The sequence below is a fragment of the Lactuca virosa genome, chromosome 4, assembly GCF_052849685.1.
Source record: "Lactuca virosa cultivar CGN04683 chromosome 4, Lactuca_virosa_CGN04683_v6, whole genome shotgun sequence".
In the NCBI taxonomy this organism is placed as follows: domain Eukaryota; kingdom Viridiplantae; phylum Streptophyta; class Magnoliopsida; order Asterales; family Asteraceae; genus Lactuca; species Lactuca virosa.
Genome location: NC_136429.1, coordinates 407722427 through 407742594, shown reverse-complemented (window position 1 = coordinate 407742594; position 20168 = coordinate 407722427). Strand labels below are relative to the sequence as shown.

The 20168-nt window shown below is 32.6% G+C and overlaps 2 protein-coding genes across 2 annotated transcripts; one reads left to right on the top strand and one right to left on the bottom strand.

Annotated features, from left to right (window-relative positions):
* Window positions 1-4641: 4641 nt before the first annotated feature.
* LOC145108896 (protein RTE1-HOMOLOG-like) lies at window positions 4642-6294 on the bottom strand. Its single transcript, XM_079045981.1, has 3 exons — window positions 6172-6294; window positions 5409-5683; window positions 4642-5274 (listed from the first exon to the last, which is right to left on the bottom strand). Exons 2-3 carry the CDS (start codon window positions 5673-5675, stop codon window positions 4846-4848), a joined length of 696 nt encoding a protein of 231 aa, XP_078902107.1. The 5' UTR covers window positions 5676-5683; window positions 6172-6294; the 3' UTR covers window positions 4642-4845.
* Window positions 6295-8946: 2652 nt separating this feature from the next.
* On the top strand, window positions 8947-14149 carry LOC145108894 (protein MICRORCHIDIA 2-like). Its single transcript, XM_079045979.1, has 17 exons — window positions 8947-9280; window positions 9855-9929; window positions 10177-10211; window positions 10330-10408; window positions 10489-10578; window positions 10682-10757; window positions 10847-10925; window positions 11015-11143; window positions 11218-11316; window positions 11399-11500; window positions 11570-11716; window positions 11836-11928; window positions 12906-13069; window positions 13314-13527; window positions 13642-13718; window positions 13791-13833; window positions 13908-14149. Exons 1-17 carry the CDS (start codon window positions 9085-9087, stop codon window positions 14004-14006), a joined length of 1797 nt encoding a protein of 598 aa, XP_078902105.1. The 5' UTR covers window positions 8947-9084; the 3' UTR covers window positions 14007-14149.
* Window positions 14150-20168: the final 6019 nt, after the last annotated feature.

Here is a 20168-nt window from a genome sequence, read left to right as displayed (position 1 = left end):
AGTGCACATGGGCGACTCGGCGAGTCCATGCGGGTCCTCTGAATCCTTCTAGCCTCACTTGGAACGTCGAGTCATCCCTTCACTCGATGGGTTACACCTGTCACGAATCGCGGGGCAACCCCGACTCGACTCGTCGAGTCCACTTATGAACTCGGTGAGTAGCGTCCATGGCAACACTCAAATGACCTTCTGAGGTCAGATCCGCTTCTCTAACCTATAGATCTGGCCTTTCCAAACCCACTAATCACGTAAAGGTGAAACCTTTACACTCATGCAACACGTATATGGTTCCTTTTGAAGAAAAAGCCTCAAAAATGGCAACCTAAGTTCATTCCTTCCATAACACTTCATAAAGCAAGATGGATAATGCTCTCTGGACCTCTATGGGTCCAGATCTGAAGTCTAACACATAAAGGGACCATAAACTCATCAATTCAAGCCATAAAAAGGTTATAGAAAACCCTAGATTCATAGATCTTAACCAAAACAGAAGGAGAGTTCGATTTGCTACCTGAATACTGCAGATCCAAGCTTGAAAACCACGGATTAGCAATCCTCTTGACCTCCTCTAGCTGGAAACACCTTCTTCTTTGCAAATCAACACAAAAAAGGATTAAAATGGCTTGCTCTCACACACAACTCGCCCAAGCTCTCTAGGGTTTCTCTCTCTGGACTGGTAGCCGCAAATGAGGGCTATAAGGACCCTTAAATAGGGCACAGGCCCAAAGATTTAGGGTTTCTGTCCACATCGCGGACTCGTCGAGTCCACCCATCGACTCGTTGAGTCCCTTCATTAATCCAGTCAGCTAAACGCGATCCTACTCGACGAGTCTAGGCGTCAACTCGTCGAGTCCCTCCTCATAACTCAAAATAAATGAATAACATAGAATACCTGGGAATCCGGATGTTACATTTTAAGTTCATAGACTAACTGTTTGATGAAATGTCTAAGTCAATTAAAAGTTCTTTTTCTATTGAATGAGTAACAAATAAGTGCCTATTTGGGAAATCGTTGCATGTTGGCATAACTTTCTTGAGGTGGATGTTTTAGGTCTTCCATTTAGTCGAACCCTTCAAATTTAGGTGACATTTTTGTCTCATTTTTAGTATTGTTATGCTATTTAAAGTTATTGAGTAAAATATTGATTTTTTTTTACTTTCTTGTGTAGGGAAAGAAAGACAATGTTGATTCATATCTCTTTTATTATGTGTTGATCTAATCTATGCTGATGTGCTTGAAATGAAAATTTATTTTCTTTGTAAGAAATAATTTCCCACCTTTATGTATTATTATTATTATTATTATTATTATTATTATTATTTGATGGTTAGTGCTTTTTTTTATTTTTTATCATTAGAAAATTATTAGAGATTTGTACATTTCAACAGTTTAAACTTGGTAATAAATCATGTTTCAACATCAGGTGGTTTCTTTGGTCATGTTGTGTTTTTTTATCCGTTTTTGAAATTTGTAGTTTTATGAAATTTGTCTTCTTTAGAAATCATTATTGGTCAACTTTAATATAGTGATGCTATCACTATGGGCTTGGTAAGGTTGCCATAAGGATGTTATAATTCAGTTTATGTTGTCCCTGGCTCCCTGCTGCTGATCAACCATCCACTTATCTTAATATCCGGGTCTTTAACTAAACCAAAACAACATATTTCATTTAAGGATTGATATAACATCAAAATGGGCAACACGTTTTGATTTTTACCTATATTAGATTAGTTTTTACTGTCTATTTTGTACAACAGTAAAATATAAGTTGCTTATCAGGAGGTTGTTACTATAAAGAAGCAAGCTCTTAGGTGAAGAAGAGGAAGCATGGATGGCTAAAAGTGAGAATAGAGCATAACATGAAGTAGTAGGATGCTATTAAACGAAAGTACTGTTATAGATGAAAAGTAGGTTGCCATTTATTTCTTATTAGGAAAATGGGGCGATTATCTTAACTTAGAAATTACATAACTTAGAAATTACAGGGGCCATTTATATAAAATTATAAAATTATATTGCATGTCACTCTAAGTTTCAAAATTAGTCAATTTATACCAATGTACTTTTTATTTACAGAAAACATACATATAATATGACATAAATAGGAAGTATGATGATATTAAATGAAAAATCATATAAGTTTACATTGTTATAATCTAGGCTCCTGTTAAACGAAAAATATATTTCAGAAACATATTCAAAATTAAATGAAAAACTGAGAATTCCTAAATTAGTCAAAGTTTTTGGGTTATTTTTAAAAGTACAATGTCTAATAAGGAAAAACTAGAAGAACATAAAAAAACATTTCTATATGCTTAAATACGACAACAACATAGTACTTTTTGTATCTTATTTAAATTATGCTACTTTTACGTTGATTACCGATACTTTATAATTACTTCTTTTACCATTTGCTTGATTATTTGTATAGTGTATTCAACTTATGAACTTATGTATTTGTTAAGTAACAAGTGCCAATGTCATAGTTTCACATTATTCTTATTTAAGCATTGTATTTTTTAAGTACAATTTTATAATTGTTTAAGTTTACAAATAACTTCTTAGCCATAGAAAGTACAATGTTATTTTTGGTTTGTCCATAATGTATAAGGCTATTTTTTGTTTTACTCATGAAAGTACAATGTTATTTCTGTTTTGCCCATTAAACTACTTTTATTGTATACACCTAGAAAGTAAATCCCCATTTACCTCTTTCATTTTTTCAATAAAATTATACTTATTTTGGCTAATAGCAACAATGTCATTTATATTATTTTCCTTTTTTTCCGTCATTTATATTGTTGTCTTTTTTTTTATAACTAAAACAGTTTTACAACTTATAACAATGTACTTTGAAAGTACATTGTTGTAATTTATTAAACTTCACATTATTTCATGTTTTCTTACAATCAAAGGTACACTACATTTTTGTGGATATTTTATTTTACTTTTTGTTTATATAATGATTATAAAAACAACACCGTGGTTTTCACGGGTTATAACCTAGTTAAAGTATATTTTGTAGTTAATTTCAGAGGACAAAATCTTAATTTATTAAAATCACGAAATTTTGTAAATAGAATGTCATTAGGAATTACATAAATAGATGGCAGATTTCTAGAAAAGCACATTTTCTGTCTTTTATCTCATAAACCACATGTAATATTTTTTTTTCAGAACCCACTAGTACTAAGCCTTTTCTTTCATTCAAGTAATTATTTAACTTTTCTATCATTTAATTATTTAACTACTAAATCGGTTAGTTTATAGATTTTATAAGGACGCGATCCAAAAGAATCGAATGCGACAACTTTGTGAGTGTGCGTATTTTTCCGGTTGGACATTTTGGCACGATCAAGTATCTCAGTAGCACATTTCTTTTGTGAAAAGAACATGCCTTTAGAAGTGTGAGTGACTAAGGGTACGTTGTAGAAAATTGTTTTCATTTTTCTAGAAAATGTTTTTAGAAAATAGAGTTGAACTTTCATTTTCAGTTTTCAGTTCTCAATAAAAATTTTAGAAAACGCATTTGGTTAGAATCGGTGGAGTTTTCATTTTCCATCTTAGAAATTTAGAAAACTTTGGAAAACTGTAAAATTCATTTTTCTAGTTTACATACAATTTGAAAAACAGAAAATTTTCATTTTTATTGGAAAAAATTTGAAAACTGAATCAACCAAACACGTTTTCAAAACTTTCATTTTCATGGAAAACTAGAAACTTTTCTGCAACCAAACGCGGTCTAAGATACCAAGAAAACAATGGCCGATCATTGAAAATTCCCAATTTAAGGATGTAAGTATCCGAGTGAGGAGAGTCATGATAGATGTAGTAATGATTATGTCATCAACATACACTAATAAATATGCTAGTTAGGAGCGAGAACAAATAGTGAGGAATATGTAGTGTTAAAAAGTGAAAACCAAGTCGGACTACACAACCACCAAAACATTGAAACCAAGCGTGTGTTGCATGATTGAGATCATATAGAGATTTCTGGAGGTGGCAAACAAAATCACGTTTATTGGGATCATGAAAACCAGGCAGTTGATGCATATATATCATCTTGGCTAAATGATGGTAAATGAACGCGTTCTTGACATAAAGTTGGTGGTATATATGCATGTTTGACAACCATCTAAAAGTTTCGACGCAATGCTTGCACAGTTGACTTCTACCATTAGCAATAAGACAAACTTTATATCTGCTGAGAGATCTGTCAGCATTAAAATTTTGCTTATCGCATCACGTTGATCATACAACATTCACAAATGTTGGTTGTTGGGGAACAAAAATCTAAAAGTGATTTTTAATTAGTGCTTTGATAGCATGTTAGTGAGCTAATTTTCCCATAATATTGATTCTCATTAGTACATCGTACAATTGAGATAAGGCCATGAGCCAAGATCCAACAAATGAGCCTGTATTTACATAGTCTAATAAACTTATGTGGACCAGAAATTTAAAAAAAGAAATTAAAATTATTAAGGGTTTTTGAAATTTGTCCACAAATATATTATATTGCTATTTTTCATTCGGTTTCAATATAAAAAAATAAAATAAACAACCTAGCTTTGAAAATCAACAGAAGTCAAAGAAATCATATTTTCTTCATAAATGGTCCACATTTAGTTACATCATACAAAACAAATAAATTTCTTTTTCATTCCCTTTCAAAGTACGATCACACCAAACACTAGATGAAAAGTTTCAACATACCAACTTCTTATACAAACAACAATCATTTCACAAAACATTCAAAAAAAAAAAAAAAAAAAAACTAGACCTATAAACACAACAAAATAGTATCTCTTGTAATCAATATTTCCACAACAACAAACCTACTAAAGTTGTATAAAGTTCTTAAAATAATACGTACCACAAACATACCACCCAAACAAAACAAACACAACAAACGCCAAAAACGTTAGAAAATTAGCACCTCCAAATGTAACACCCAAGAAGAACATAACCATAAACGACAAATAAGATCTTATCATCGATTGTGTATTTACCCATTTACCCTTCAACAAAACCAAAGCCGCCACATTCACCACATTCCATCCGGATGTGGGCCCCGATTCCATTCGGTTAAGATGATTGGCCACAAATGAGTGACAATTGCACGTTAAAATGCTATAAATTTGCTTTTGGTATTCTTGTGTTGTTTTTTTCAAGGATTCATCCCATGTGTATTGGTTTCTTCCTGATTCTACAAGCTTAAATTCTTCTTCGGTTCTATATGTGGTGGAAGGATGTCGAGTGATTGGACTCTGTTTAAATGCAAGAAATAGCAACGTACTTTAATGTATTTATAAATTATAGCATCTTACTTTCATTTCTTTCTATTATATACTTTTCTTATTATAGATAGAGAATTAGAGACTAAAAAAATGTGTGTATTTACCTTTTCTTTGGTTATTTGGATATAGCGAGATACACCCCCAAATGTGAAGTTATCTACTGACACAAAATTAGGTCCTGCAAAGTCCACAATCACTCCATCTTCACGCCCAATTCCAACATGACCAACAAAAGGGAGGAGCCAAGAAACAACTGGAAGAGGAGTCCACACTATACAACATGGAAATCGAGCTTTTGTTGGATCAATCTGCATGCTATTTGAAACATCATGCTCAATCATCATATTCTTAGGTTCTGTATCCGACTCCATGAACAGATCTGCACATTTTTGTACATGTATGATGTATTAGATCTCATTTTTATCAATCTTTTTGTAAGAATATTGAATATCATTACAGAATATAGTAATCGCGGATTGAAAGTTTGAAACTTTGATCAGATTTGCGTATTTTTTGTACACCCGGGAATAAATTTGTTGCATTTATTGCAAAGCGGATCTATATTATCCGTTGATTTTGCTAGATTTGTTGTATATCGAAGTGTTATGTGGTTAATTAAAGCAAATTACATTGGGATCAGTAATCGCAACGATTTCAACGTTTACAGAAATTTCATGTTCATGGTGAAGGATAATAAGAGGAGTCTTTCGACGGATGATCCACATTGCAATGTTGATTTGATTAACAAACCTAATCCGATCGTGGTTATAATGAAACTAGATCTAGCAATAGGAAACAATGATAAACAATGATGTAAAATCCGAGAATCTGAGAAAAGCATGAGTTAGAGATCGAGAATGAGTGTACCTTTGATGCGGATCTAGAAATCTTCGAACGATTAGTTTACGAAGAGATGGAGTACTCAAGGCCACAGAACATGTCCTCAACTCTTCCCCCTTTTTTCCTGGTAAAAATCAGTATCATGCTGGTCGCGGTTCTATTTCATTTTATAAGATTAAAGTTTTTTTTTTTTAATTATTATTTAGAACAAATTACTGAAATGGTCCTTATGATTTGAAAAAACTTTGTGTTTGGTCCTTAATTTTTGGTTTGCACTCTCGGCATTGCTAACATTTGGTTTTAATACACATTTGGTCCCTACATCCATTTGCCGTTAGTTGTCTCCGTTAATTGACACACTTGCCTAGCACGTCAGATGTATTTTTGTCTTTTTAAACATGGCGCCTAATATCAATTGGAGTCTATTTTCATTCTGATCATCTTCTTCCTCACATCAAAAACCCTATCCAACATCAATTACCCTATTTTGGAAAACCCTAAACCTTGAGCATCCGCCTACCCCGATCAAGTCTTTAAGAAGGCGACGATGGTTAGATGGAAGATTATAGCACATATGGATGAAATCGACCTTCATTAAGCATACAGTAAGCTAATTGTTTTGTTCGTTACATTCATTCTAGAACGCAAATGTAAGAGAGTAAAACTAAAAAAAAAAAAAAAATTCCCCACATGCAATCATCCAACTGTGTTCTCCATGAGGTTGCATTGTAGTCGAGAGTTCACAAAGTTTCCTGGTAGAAAATACATCAAGGGAAAATTCAAATATATTGATCTACTAAATATTTTTACATTATGTGTTCACGACATTGATGAAAATAATAGAGGCGTTTGATCAAGTTTAGGAGGGTAAGTTGTTATATTATCACTTAAAAAAAACCATTCTCAAATTTGGCCATTGGTTTATATGATTTTGGCTAGTGATAGTGACATTAATCACTTGAGTACATTCGTGCCTAATCACAAATTGATTGATGTTTATACTGAGCATGGTAAAACTATGTTGCACATGTACTTTGTGTCCCTAAACCCAAGTAGAGTTGGGATAAAAGAAGTTGTTGAACCCCCTTATGGAAGGCTAATGTTGGAATGGAAGAACTCAAAAATTAAGGGATCAAGTCCAAATAGGGGATATTATAGAAAGATTCATATGCCCAAAAGTAATTATAGACTGATATTGTTAGATAATATATGATCATAAAGGGTCATACTAACAACAACTTGATCAAAAAGTCATATTATTTTTATATGGATGAGTATCTAAACTGATCAAAACAACTAAAAGTTGATAGAAACAAATAAAGATAGACCAAATAGTTTATTGCCACTTTGAGTAGAGAAAGAAGGTACCAAGGCTGGCCATGGCAGATAAATGAAGCATGGCAGAAATTCATATGTGGGCATATTTAAAGTGACAAGCACAACAAAAGTAATGGAAATGATTCAAAGGTTATATCTTTCGATTTCTAGCTGCAATTAGAGCGGAATAGCCGCATGAGGGCAGAAAAAGGGTCAAATGATTTCTTCCATCTGATTAATGGAACAACAACACATAAATAAATTTCATATTTATAATTATGCCAGAAGTAATTTAAAATTTAAACTGCCTTCTTTTCCTATAGAACACCGCCATTATGCACAGTGAACCATGTCATACAAAAAATATGGAAATAGAAGTTTTATTGATGCTCTATATTGAGTAGTTGTAGTTGGTTCCTAAAAAGCCACACATAAATTAGATAATGATGCAAACTAACTCAACAAAAACACAAGACACATGATAAAACAACAAGATAATACAGATCTTTTCACACTTATCCACAAAGGACTCAATTCGAAGTAGGGAACAAACAAATAGAATCAAGTATTCCATTCAAGCATTTTAGCAAACACTTGGCGGACAATCATATGGAAGAATCCGGTTGCTTCTCCAACGACGAGGTTGCACAAAAATCAGCAAAGTTTAAGTTCTATCACTGTTTTTCAAACTCATCAATCAGATACATGAACCAAAATCAACAGAAGGTAAAAAACCAGGAAATAACTCTATCTTCAATCTAATTAGCATAATTCAAATTAGGTATATAGTAAAGAGAAAGTATTGTAAAAGGTTATGAACTCAGTTAAATAGCTTTAGAAATTGAAAGATACAGACAAAATCGTTAAAGAATATGAACTCACCTTCTTTGATAACCAAGAAATATTTGATTTTAAACGATTGGTGTTTCCACCAATGCCTAGAACTTCCCAGATTTCATTAATTTTTTGTCTTTGCATAAGAAACCATAGAAGGATCATTGCATTTTTTTTATCATCATATGGAAGAAGAAGCGACAGATACCATGATTTTATGGTTAGAGAGATTGAGAAATAATTTTGGAAACAATTACCTTCTACATTATGCTAATCAACTCAGCAATCCCGCTCATCAATTGATGGTTTCTCGTTCGTATAGTTAGAAAGTCTATCCTTATCAGGATGTGTATGAGAGTGCAATTAAATTATAATTGATAATTTTCAGCGACGATTTATGAATATGATCAATTAAGGGGGAAAAAATTAAGAAAGCCTTAGAAAATGAAAATGCCACGTGTCAAAGAGAGGTTTTAGAAAAAGGAGATGTGACATGTTTATGAGTCTTTTATTAGAAGAGACTCAAAGAGATTACCAAAGAAAAACAAAGGACTAAAAATGACAATGTGTGTAAATTGAAGGGCTGGTTGAGAGAAAACAAATAAAACGAGAACAATCACACCATTTTTGTATATTTTACTTTCACCGGCAAACCGAAACCGAAAGCACCCAGAAAAAAAGAAAGAAAAAACCCCTCTTCTGTCGAAATTGGTTAAAACCCTAATTAAATATTCAAGCATCAAAACGATCAAATTTCTTCTTGGATTATCAATTAATTGCTCGCTTATAATGTCGGGATTTTTAGAGAAGAAGGCCAACGTTGTAGAGATTCTGGATAGCGATGATGAAGACGGTGATCGATCAAGTCGACCAGAAGTCCAGAATAACGGAACAATTGAGTCCGACGATCGGAGATTGGAGAACCGGAGCTTTTGGAAAGCCGGAGTGTTTGATGTTGGTCCAGTAAAATGGACTCCTTCCCAAGGTTTACTACATACACCCCTTTGTATTATTCCATTAGATCTGTGTAATCCACTTTCGGGTCCACGAAAAGTAACATTGTGACGAAATACATTATATCTGTAATTTTTGTTGTTCCATTTGCAAAATTTACTCAAAAGTTTGGGAATGAAGGGAGTATCAGTAGCTAAAGTTTAATTTCACAAAAATGTATTGATCTGGCACAAAGACAGGATACTTCCATTAATCTAAAGAGGTTCTGTGATGGTCTTGTTGTTACATTGGATCGATATAACTTTCGACCTACTATTGATGCCCAAATACACAATAGGGAATTCTTATGGACTTAAATAGCGGCAATTATCTGTAAAGATTACCATGGATAAATATACCAATGTAGCTTGAATTTTGTCAAAAAGGAAATGATTGCTATTTCTGTAGTATATGGAGCGTGTTTCTTCCCTCCCTCTTTGCTGCTTCCCCTAGATTTCTGACATTACACATTTACACTGTTACTGAACTTGTCATCTTCATAGAAATGAAAAAAAAAAAAAAAATTCACTTGCAGAGTCACTGAATGGAGTTCTGGATTTTTGCAGATGAATTGGAACATGCTCGTGTACATCCAAAATTTCTTCATTCCAATGCAACATCACACAAATGGGCTTTTGGAGGTATGATTTAAAAGTTTCTGATTTTTTTTTCCCTCTTTTCTTTTCAGGATTTGAGAAAAGCAATAGTTTCTTATAAAGAAATCCCATCTTTTATTAAGTTTATTCATGCTTCTTTATATTTCTAGAGTAGTAAATATAATAAGACTCATTTCTTCCAAATATTAAGACATTGCAACATGAATCTTTAACTAGTAAACCAATAAAGATAAGTGATAATACTCACAGTTTAGTTTCTTTTTTATGGCAGCAATTGCTGAGCTTTTGGATAATGCTGTTGATGAGGTAATCATTCGTTATAGATAACTAGAATTTCATCAATAAAAGTAAAACAATATATATTCTTTTCAACTGTTTCCCATTTGTTTCTAATGATGTTATTATGGTTAATCTTGTATACCAGATCAACAATGGGGCAACTTTTGTGAAAGTTGACAGAATCTACAGCAAAAGGGACAATTCTCCTGCTTTACTTTTCCTTGGTAACATTCTTTATGTATTAACTTACCATTTACCAAATACCAAATCCATGCTGACTCAGCAATCTGAAATCTTGTTGCAGATGATGGAGGTGGAATGGACCCTGAAGGCATGCGAAAATGCATGAGCTTAGGATACTCCACAAAAAAGTCAAACAACACTATTGGACAATGTAAGTGTTAACAACTATTTCAATCTTTGACTTTTTAGCACTTATTGTTGACTTTCAATATAATATAAAATCTTGACAACTGAAAGATTCTTACTTTTTTCAGATGGAAATGGATTCAAGACAAGTACTATGAGATTAGGAGCTGATGTGATAGTTTTCAGTCGTGCATTTCGAAAAGCGTATGTTTTAAACTTTTAATTTCTTTAATATTATTTTATTCTTTTAATTAAATTGTTATTAATGTTATTTTATGAACTTTATCTTGTAGCAAAGCAACTCAAAGTGTTGGTCTTTTATCCTATACATTTTTACGCAAAACTGGACAAGATGATGTTACTGTTCCCATGGTAGATATATGAAAATGAAAATTCTTTATGTTTTTTTTTTTTTAAAAATCATTTTTATTTCTTTATTTCTTTTAATCTTTTTTTTGCAGATTGATTTTGATATCTCAAAGCATTGGGCAGAGCCTTTAATATATGGCTCTCAGAATGATTGGTCTACTAACTTGAACACAATTCTTGAATGGTCTCCATTTTCTTCAAAAGATGATTTAATGCAACAGGTTTATTTAATTATTTATATTCAACAACTTTATTTATTTATTTCTGTTTTTAAAATTTGTATAAACTTTCCCAGTTTGAAGATATTGGGCCACATGGGACAAAGGTGTTAATATACAACTTATGGCTGAATGATGAAGGCATTTATGAATTAAACTTTGATGAGGATGATGAGGTATTATTATTATTATTGTTATGAGATACTATGATTTTTTTTTAAAAATTTAATAATATGATTAATTGTTTTTCTGATATAGGATATAAAATTGAGAGATGAAGCTAATCGATCATCCAAATCAAGCAAAAAAGAAGCTGAAAAACAAGCCCATATATCCAACCAACTTCTTCATTCATTAAGAGTAATTATATAATTGTTTTTATAATTTTGACATCATCATGATGTATAATTATATATTTATTCTTTTCAGGCGTATGCTTCTATGTTATACCTCAAAAAATTTAAAAACTTTAAAATTTTCTTGAGAGGAAAACCAGTAGAACAGTTTAATATAGCTGATGATTTGAAACATCCACAAGTAGTCACCTACAGACCACAAGCCAATTCAATGAAAGATGTAAGATATCTATATATATATATATATATATATATATATATATATACATATACATTTTATATGTTTCCATATTTACCCTTTTGTGCATGTGATTTTTATATATTCTTTATTATTTGTAGGCTGTTGTGGTGACAACTCTTGGATTTATCAAAGAAGCTCCTGCTCTTCCAATTACTGGATTTAATGTATACCATAAAAATCGTCTTATTCGGGTATGTAATCCTAAAATTACATAAATGGTCCCTGTGGTTTACCAAAGGTGTCAAACTCAGTCCTTGCTAGTTTTTTTTTTACGAACATGGTCCTTATGGTTTCCAAAACTTGCATGAATGATCCTTTTTGCTAACACCGTTAGTTTTCGTCCGCTAGTGTGAGGGTAATTTGGTCTTTTTAGGTAGCAGGGACTGAGTTTGTGACCATGAGTAAACTATAGAGACCATTTATGTAATTTTGTCTATATTTTATGTTTATGAGTTTGTGTCATTTCCATCTTTTTACCTTTTTTAAAATGTCACTTTGACCCCTTCACTTTAAACTTTGTAAAATGTCATTTTACAAAACTATAAAAAATAAATAATTAATTAAATTACCCTCACACTAACGGAGTTAGCAAAAAGGACCATTCATGCAAGTTTTGGAAACCACAAGGACCATGTTCGTCAAAAAAAAAATTAGCAGGGACTGAGTTTGTGACCTTTGGTAAACCACAGGGACTGTTTATGTAATTTTGTGTAATTTATAGAGTAAATTACACGAATGGTCCCCCTATGGTTTAGGGTAATTTGCACGTTTGGTCCCTAACTTATTTTTTTTTAACTCGGAAGGTCCCTACTGTTTGTTTTTGTTACGCGCTTGGTCCTTGTCTTACCTAAAAAGACTATTTTGCCCTTGATTTATTAATTTATTTAAATAAACACACCCCCAACCCCACCCCCTTACCTTCCTTACCTTACCTACCCCACCATTTTCCCTTATTTAAATAATAGTCATTTTAGGTAAGACAGGGACCAAGCGCGTAACAAAAACAAATTGTAGGGACCAAGCGCGTAATAAAAACAAATAGTAGAGACCTTCCGAGTTAAAAAAATAAGTTAGGGACCAAACGCGCAAATTACCCCAAACCATAGGGGGACCATTCGTGTAATTTACTCTACTTTATAAGATGGTGAATAATATTGAAATGTTGCAGCCTTTTTGGAAAGTAACTGGAGAAGGGCATTCAAAAGGGTATGGAATTGTTGGAGTTCTTGAAGCAAATTTCATAGAACCAGCACATGACAAACAGGATTTTGAAAGATCTTCTCTGTTTTCAAGGCTGGAATTGAAGCTTAAACAGATGCAAATGGATTACTGGTTAGTCATAAATGGAATTGGAATTGGAATTCATGATTCCATTCCATGGTTTTTTTTTTTTTAATATATAAAAGAAAACAAAACTGAACCCCAAAGTTTGATTTTTGTAAAAGAAATAAAAAACCAATTGTTTTTTTAATTTGATTCAGTTTCAGTTTTTTTTACACAACCCCAAGTAAAAATAATAATATTTATTACTGCAATATTATGATTTTGTTAATATATTTTATAAAAAAAATTACAGGAAAAGCCACTGTCACTTAATTGGGCACCAACCTGATCAAAGTTTTTTGCGCAAATTGCACACACAAGGTCAAAGGGTTGACCAGTCCATTCACAGTCTTCCGGTTGACCCAAGACCCAATTTGACCGGTCAAAGTCAAAGTCAAAGTCAAACTGTTTACAACAATAACATACCTGTGGCTCGTGCACCTCCTGGATTTGCAACCATGACATCTGTAAGTTTCATCTTTCATTGTTACATAAACACTTTCTTACTTTTGCTATTTGATAATTATACCCTTTTGTTCGAATGCCTGAAAATTGAATTATCCTTTTTTTTTTATGATAAGGGTTTTGTTCAAGAAGTGGCAAGTGGAGATGATGATATTGATCGAATAATCAATGAAAATATCCTACTTTTCACAAGGTAAAAGTTATATTTATGACAACCACTTATTGGATGATATGAATTTACGGATCTACCCTTATGATTTTTTAGGTGTGACCAGTATGCGCAAAAGGAGAATGAGTTGAAGTCTACGGTAAGTCGAAATTTTTACCAAAAAAACATTTATTATTATTATTATTATTATTTTAATTTTATTATTTTGATTAGGTGGAGGATTTGGAGAAACAAGTTGCGGAAACAAAAAGGAAATGTGCTGAGATTTCTGAACGACTCGAGTTTCTAAAAAGGCAGAATCTTGTAAGATGATATAGGAATGACAAACATCGAAATTATAATGTATATATATATATAAAATATATATATATATATATATATATATATATATATATATATATATATATCTAACTTAATACCAAAAAGTGAAACAAGAAAAACTATTCAAAGTGAAATTGCAAATTATCCAAAAATATTGAATTTGTTGTTTTTCACTGACACCTCAGCTTCCCCCATTTTTTTCACTAGCTATAAAAGAAAATACAATTAAATTGGATGTTGCAACTAGTGGATCAAATTCTTCCTACCTTTTGCGTTTCTACTACACAACCAGTTAAAAGACAACGATATAATGGAATCAAAGATTTGGTCCTTACGATATCTATATGAACGAAATACAACAACATTGGTGTCAATTATTCACTTTTCTTTTCTTTAAAAGCTCTCATATATAATATCATTTCTTTGTTGATGGAATCCCTTAGAAGCCACCTTCAATACTATTCTTTTCTGGCAACTACAACGTTCTTCGGTGCCTTGAACTTCAATCCTAGCTTATGGGCTTGAGTTTAGGGGGGGGGGGGGGGGGGGGGGGGGGGGGATTTAGATCAGTCATATTTTGGAAGCAAAAAAGAAAGTTACTCTTTTGAGTTAATCAAGAGAACAAATGACTCAATGTTGCTTTGTTCTGAATTGGTTATTGTTTTAACATGTTTAAATCGATGATGGATAATGTGGTAAATGCGGATTTTGGTGAATTCATAAATAATTAGATGATGTTGGTGTATTCACAAGGTGATGGTGGTAGATGGGGATGAAATAGTTAGTGGGAGTTAGGTGAATCCTTTAATATAAATCTTAGGTGGATGATGATGAATTCATAAATTGTAGTGTTAGACGAGAGCATAGTTATCGATAGCGTATAATAGACAATAACAACGAACTACCTATATGCTACACGGAGATAGCAATGAAATAGGCGTTTGCTATTTCGTATTTAACAACAAGCTAATAGAAAATAATATATATATATATATATATATATATATATATATATATATATATATATATATATATATATATATATATATATATATATATATAGTTACCTTAACTATTTTATCAATATAATCTAAAAATAAGTAAAACTATAGTCATTACAATCCTCCCTAATAAATAAAGAACTTTTTGCCACTTGTCAATTTCTTATGCATTTGGACACATGTAATTTTATGGTTAATTCTTAGAAATTAATTTTCAATTGTCATTTTGTGGTAATTTTTGATTTTCTTAATTAACTATCTAGTTTTTAGGTTATAGAAAGTAATTAATGTGTCATTAATTTGTTTCCCTATATTTTCAAATTTTAATATGTTTCCTTCAATATATATAATTCAAAATTGACATGTTTTTTTTAAGTTCATTAGGCAAAATGGTCTATATAAAAAAAATAATCATACTTTGTTGTTTTTTTATTGATATTTAATGTTTTCTTTAAAAAAAATATTTAAAGTTTATATCTTCATATATAATTTTTTTTAAACAACCCGTGTAGTACACGAGATTCACACCTACTCTAGAATAAGTAAGCTTAAGTCATTATAATCCAGAAATAGGTAAACGTCAAAAATAAAATGACATTTAGAATCAAATTGATATCGAAAACACTTAATTACATACCGCAACTTTAAAAATCATAAAAGACGAGTGTTTACTACTTCAAGTTTTTGGTTTTATGTTTTACAAATTAAAAATATTACTCACTTAGCAAACACATGATCTAAAGCAGTTGTAATACTTTAATAATTAAAAATATGATCCACTAAGCAAATTACAACTACTTTTATTCTTAAATACAACAAATTAAATTACTAACAAAACATTATATAGTTATATAATTTAAGGTTTTGGCAAATTAAAATCAGTGGTAGCCGACTTAGACTAAGGTGCTGTTTGTTTCTCAAAAGATAAAATGTTTATAGTTAAAAACCATATCTACAAATCTGTATAGAAGAAACGGTGAACTAAATATCTGCAGTCTGCAAGAAGAAGATTGTTTGTTTTTTAAACTGATTTTTTTTAAAAAAATTTAATAAACTTTTTCAATACTAAAATTTAAATAAATTGATTTTTCTTTGATATATATGCTTTATTGATTATAAGCTAAATAACAACTGACTTTTAATAAGTTTAGTCTCTATTTTACTTTAATTATGGTTAAAAAGCAAAAAAAAAAAAATAATATGAAAATAGTTATTTTAATGGTGTTAGTAGTTATATTTTTTTAGAATTGGAAATCCTTTTTAAATATAATGGTCAAAATTAGAAACAAACTTCCTTACCTATGAGTTTGCATTTTTCCGATAATGAAAAAAAATCATGCATGTTTTTTTTTTTTTTAAATTCTTTTTAAATACAATGGTCAACAAAATTGAAACCATGTATGAAAAAAAATTGACTCTAAGTTCTTTCTAAGGTTAAGATGCGAGAAGACTTTAATCATGTTTGCTCCACATGCAAATCTTTTTAGGTTTACAGTTTTTTAAAAACAAATAGTTTGCGAGCACTAATGTCCGTACCATTTTGACAAAAAAAGTCAACAAGACGTTCAAACAAAAGAATAAACATATGGAATCAAGATATAAAATCACCTAACATTACAATAATAAATATTATAATTATAGCAATCAAGATATAAAACACCCGACTTAGACAACTATTAAAAAAAGAATAAACATATGCAAATAAATAAAGATCATTAAAGGTCAAAGAAAGCTGTAACCTCCCAAAATTCAATGCCAAAATTTCATTTTTAATATAAGAAAAACATTTAATAACTTTGTTCCGGACATTGAAAACATCTCATTTAAACAAATATCAGAGTTCAAATCCCAAAGATCATAAAATGCGGAAACAAAAGTTGAAAGTCATAAGCACGAAGCTTAGTGAGTTTCTTTAAATACCACATACCATACATATCAACTGGGCCATACATGCCATACATACTGTGAGCCATACATATCAATCGTATATCAAATAAGGTGCTATGTGCCGCACATAGTCTTACTGTTATGCCACGGGCCGTCACGTGGTCTTTCTTGTCAAGTCGGGGGCCACCCCCTGGGTCTTACAGACAAGTGCCAAGAGCCACCTCCTGGTCTTCCATGCAAGTATCACAAAGATAACTAGCATACATACTATTATACTTAGCTAACGAGCATACAGTGTGCCAGGAGCCACCTCCTGGTCTTTCATACATATTGCATAGGGCTAACCCTCGGGTCTTCCTGTCATACGTAATAACATACTAGGTGCCAGGAGCTACCTCCTGGTCTTTCATACATAGTGCCTACGGCTAACCCCCGGGTCTTCCTACCATACATAGACTAAATGGGCTGGCATTGTGGCCGTATACCCATACGTACAGTGAGGAGACTCACCTCGCACTGCTGAACCCTGTTGATACTCCTCTGGCTGCTGACTGTCAATTCCCGAACTGCTGACCCTTCGGCTTCCCGAACTACCAATACCAAAATATTACTTAGTCCAATTCATTTACGGCCGATGTTTCTCATGTATATATAGAGGTGAGGGGTGTGAGGAACAGAGAGTGAAAAGAGTGAATGTGAGAAGAGAGAAGAGAGGAGCTTAAGTGTGTGTATTCTAAGGTGTTTTCTAGAGAGAGAAAGTGAATCTTGTGTAAGGAACTTCAATCATATCATAAATACATTCAAGATTCAAGTTATTCTTCTCCTCCTTCTCTTCTATTTTGATCTGACATCATCCGTTTGATTGGGATTCCGCACCATCAAACGGATCTGATTGATACACAAGCATTTTGGGGACTTACAACGCTCTACCTCCAAAAGATTCTGATTATAACTACAAGACTTTTCTGTGGTACTTAAGATTACCCCGAAGGATAATGTCTCACAAATTTATTCATTAACAAGTTCACGTAGTTTGTAATGAAATACTCGTTTTGTAAATCGATTGTATTACTGTTTCTTTGATAAATGAAGAGTTCAAACTATACCTATTATAGTTCATCAGTAGTGTGTTATGATTTGATGAGACCATGATATGTAAGACTTTGTATTTCAATAAAAATGACATTGAAAATACTAAGTGTAAATCTTACACACCTTGCTCAGCATGTTACAAGGTGTGAATAACCCTTAAACTTGTTTTGACAATTTTACCCTTAACTGTCGCTGTTTTAGAATATTTATAGAAAAGTTATCGTAACTCGAAAACTGAATCCGTAAACTCAGAGAGTTTGGAAAAAGAGTCTAATGTATTCATAAATTTTCCTATAATTTTTTGTGGTCTCAAACAAGTGTGAAAATGTTCATCTTCACAGCCTGGTCCGATTTTGTTGCTGCAGTGATAGGCAGTTTTGTAAAAATCACCATAAATTGTAGAAAAATCGTATGGAGATGTACAAGTAGTAATTTTAAAGGTATAAACCTGAAATATTTTCATATTAAAGAGTTTTGAAAAATATTAAGTTTAAGTTGGGTAAAACAGTTCGTGAACAGGTCACAACGTTTCTGTTGTAAGCTGTCAAGTTAAGTTTCAAATATGTTTTGGTGTTTTAACTTGTATTCCCCCCCCCCCCCCCCCCGAAAACTAAAGAAAACTGGATAATGTAGGGGTATGAACTCACCTTGAGTGATTTCTTGAATAGTGGAAGGTCAAAGACGAGGAGTATCAAGTCAAGAACACTTGATGAACACGTGAGAGTTTGGATAATCCTAAGAACGATTTTTGGTGTTAAAATGTGAGTAGATGATCCAAGAGTGTTATGAAAATATGGAATAACACTTGAGTCTAGATGAAATACTTTCCAAAAAGTGAAGTAATAGCTCAATAACACTTCCAAAAAGTGGCTGGATGTAGAGAGAAAAAGAGGTTCTCTTGATGTTTTGAGAAGTGTATAAGTGTTTGAAAGTGATCAAAGTGAACCAAGAAATCCTCCAGGGATTTCTTTATATAGATGTTGCTGAAGAAATTTGCAAAATTGAAAGGATGTTTGCCTTGGTTTGTGTGATGTGGATAGGGTTGGACAAATGAGAAGATGACACATGGATACAAGTGGGCACACGTGACCCACTTGTGGTGTAGAATACTCTTCTTAATGTAAAATAATGATTTATAATTAATAAATCCTTGAGAAATGAATAAAATATGATTTTAGGGAGTTTAAAATGATAAAAATATGAATTTGGTGAAAACTCCCAGTCAAAAACGCCAAAAACGGGCTTAACATGCGAAAGTTGTCGAAAACTGGACAATAGGAGCGAACCTGCGAGGGTTCGGTTCCTATTGCTGAGGACCGAGAGAGGGGAGAAGGGACCGAAAGGAAGGCTCGGGCCCGAAGATGACAGAAGCGAAATGGGTCTCGGGTCCGAAGGTGATAGGGAACCGAGGCTCGGATCCGAAAGTGTTGGGAAGCGAAATGGACCGAGGGCTCGGTAAATTTCGGCTGTACTTGAGCTTCGGTCCTGCATGACTTCGGTCCAATTGTGATTCGGTCTCGGATGCTATGTTCGGTTCAGAAGAGGCTAAGTTCGGTCATCAAAAGCTTTGGTCCTTGAGAAGGGTTTCGGTCCTTAAGAAGGGTTTCGGTCCTTAAGAAGGGTTTCAGTCCTAAAGGGTTGTTTTTCAAGTTAACTTCCCGTTTTGAGTGATTTTTGTCCAAGTTAAGGGTCGGGATGACCTGGATGACTATAAAAAGTTCAGAGAGATTTGGTAGAGATTCATTTTTAGTAAATATTATCGTATTGTCGCGCAATGCAAGGTTTGTGAGCCCCGTTATGCTTCGTTTATGATCATTTTAAGTCCCAAAAAGGGTCCATAGTCATGTTTTGATGCATTTAACTCCCTTCTTAGGGTTTTACATTGCTAAACACATAAAATATCCGAGACACTTGAACATTTGACATACAAATGCACATTTTTATACATAGAATAACTTTTAACATAGGATTACTAGTTAAGTTTGACCGGTTGACTTGTTGACTTTGACTTTGACCTGAAATTGACGGTTGGCACCCAATCCCTCTAATGGGCCTTACCCTAAGCCCAAACATTTCCTTGACTCATATTATCTGACTTCTGATGGCCCACTAAGGCCCAAAAACCCAAAGCATGGCCCAAACCGAAGCCCAATAATGCAAAGCCCAAACTGAT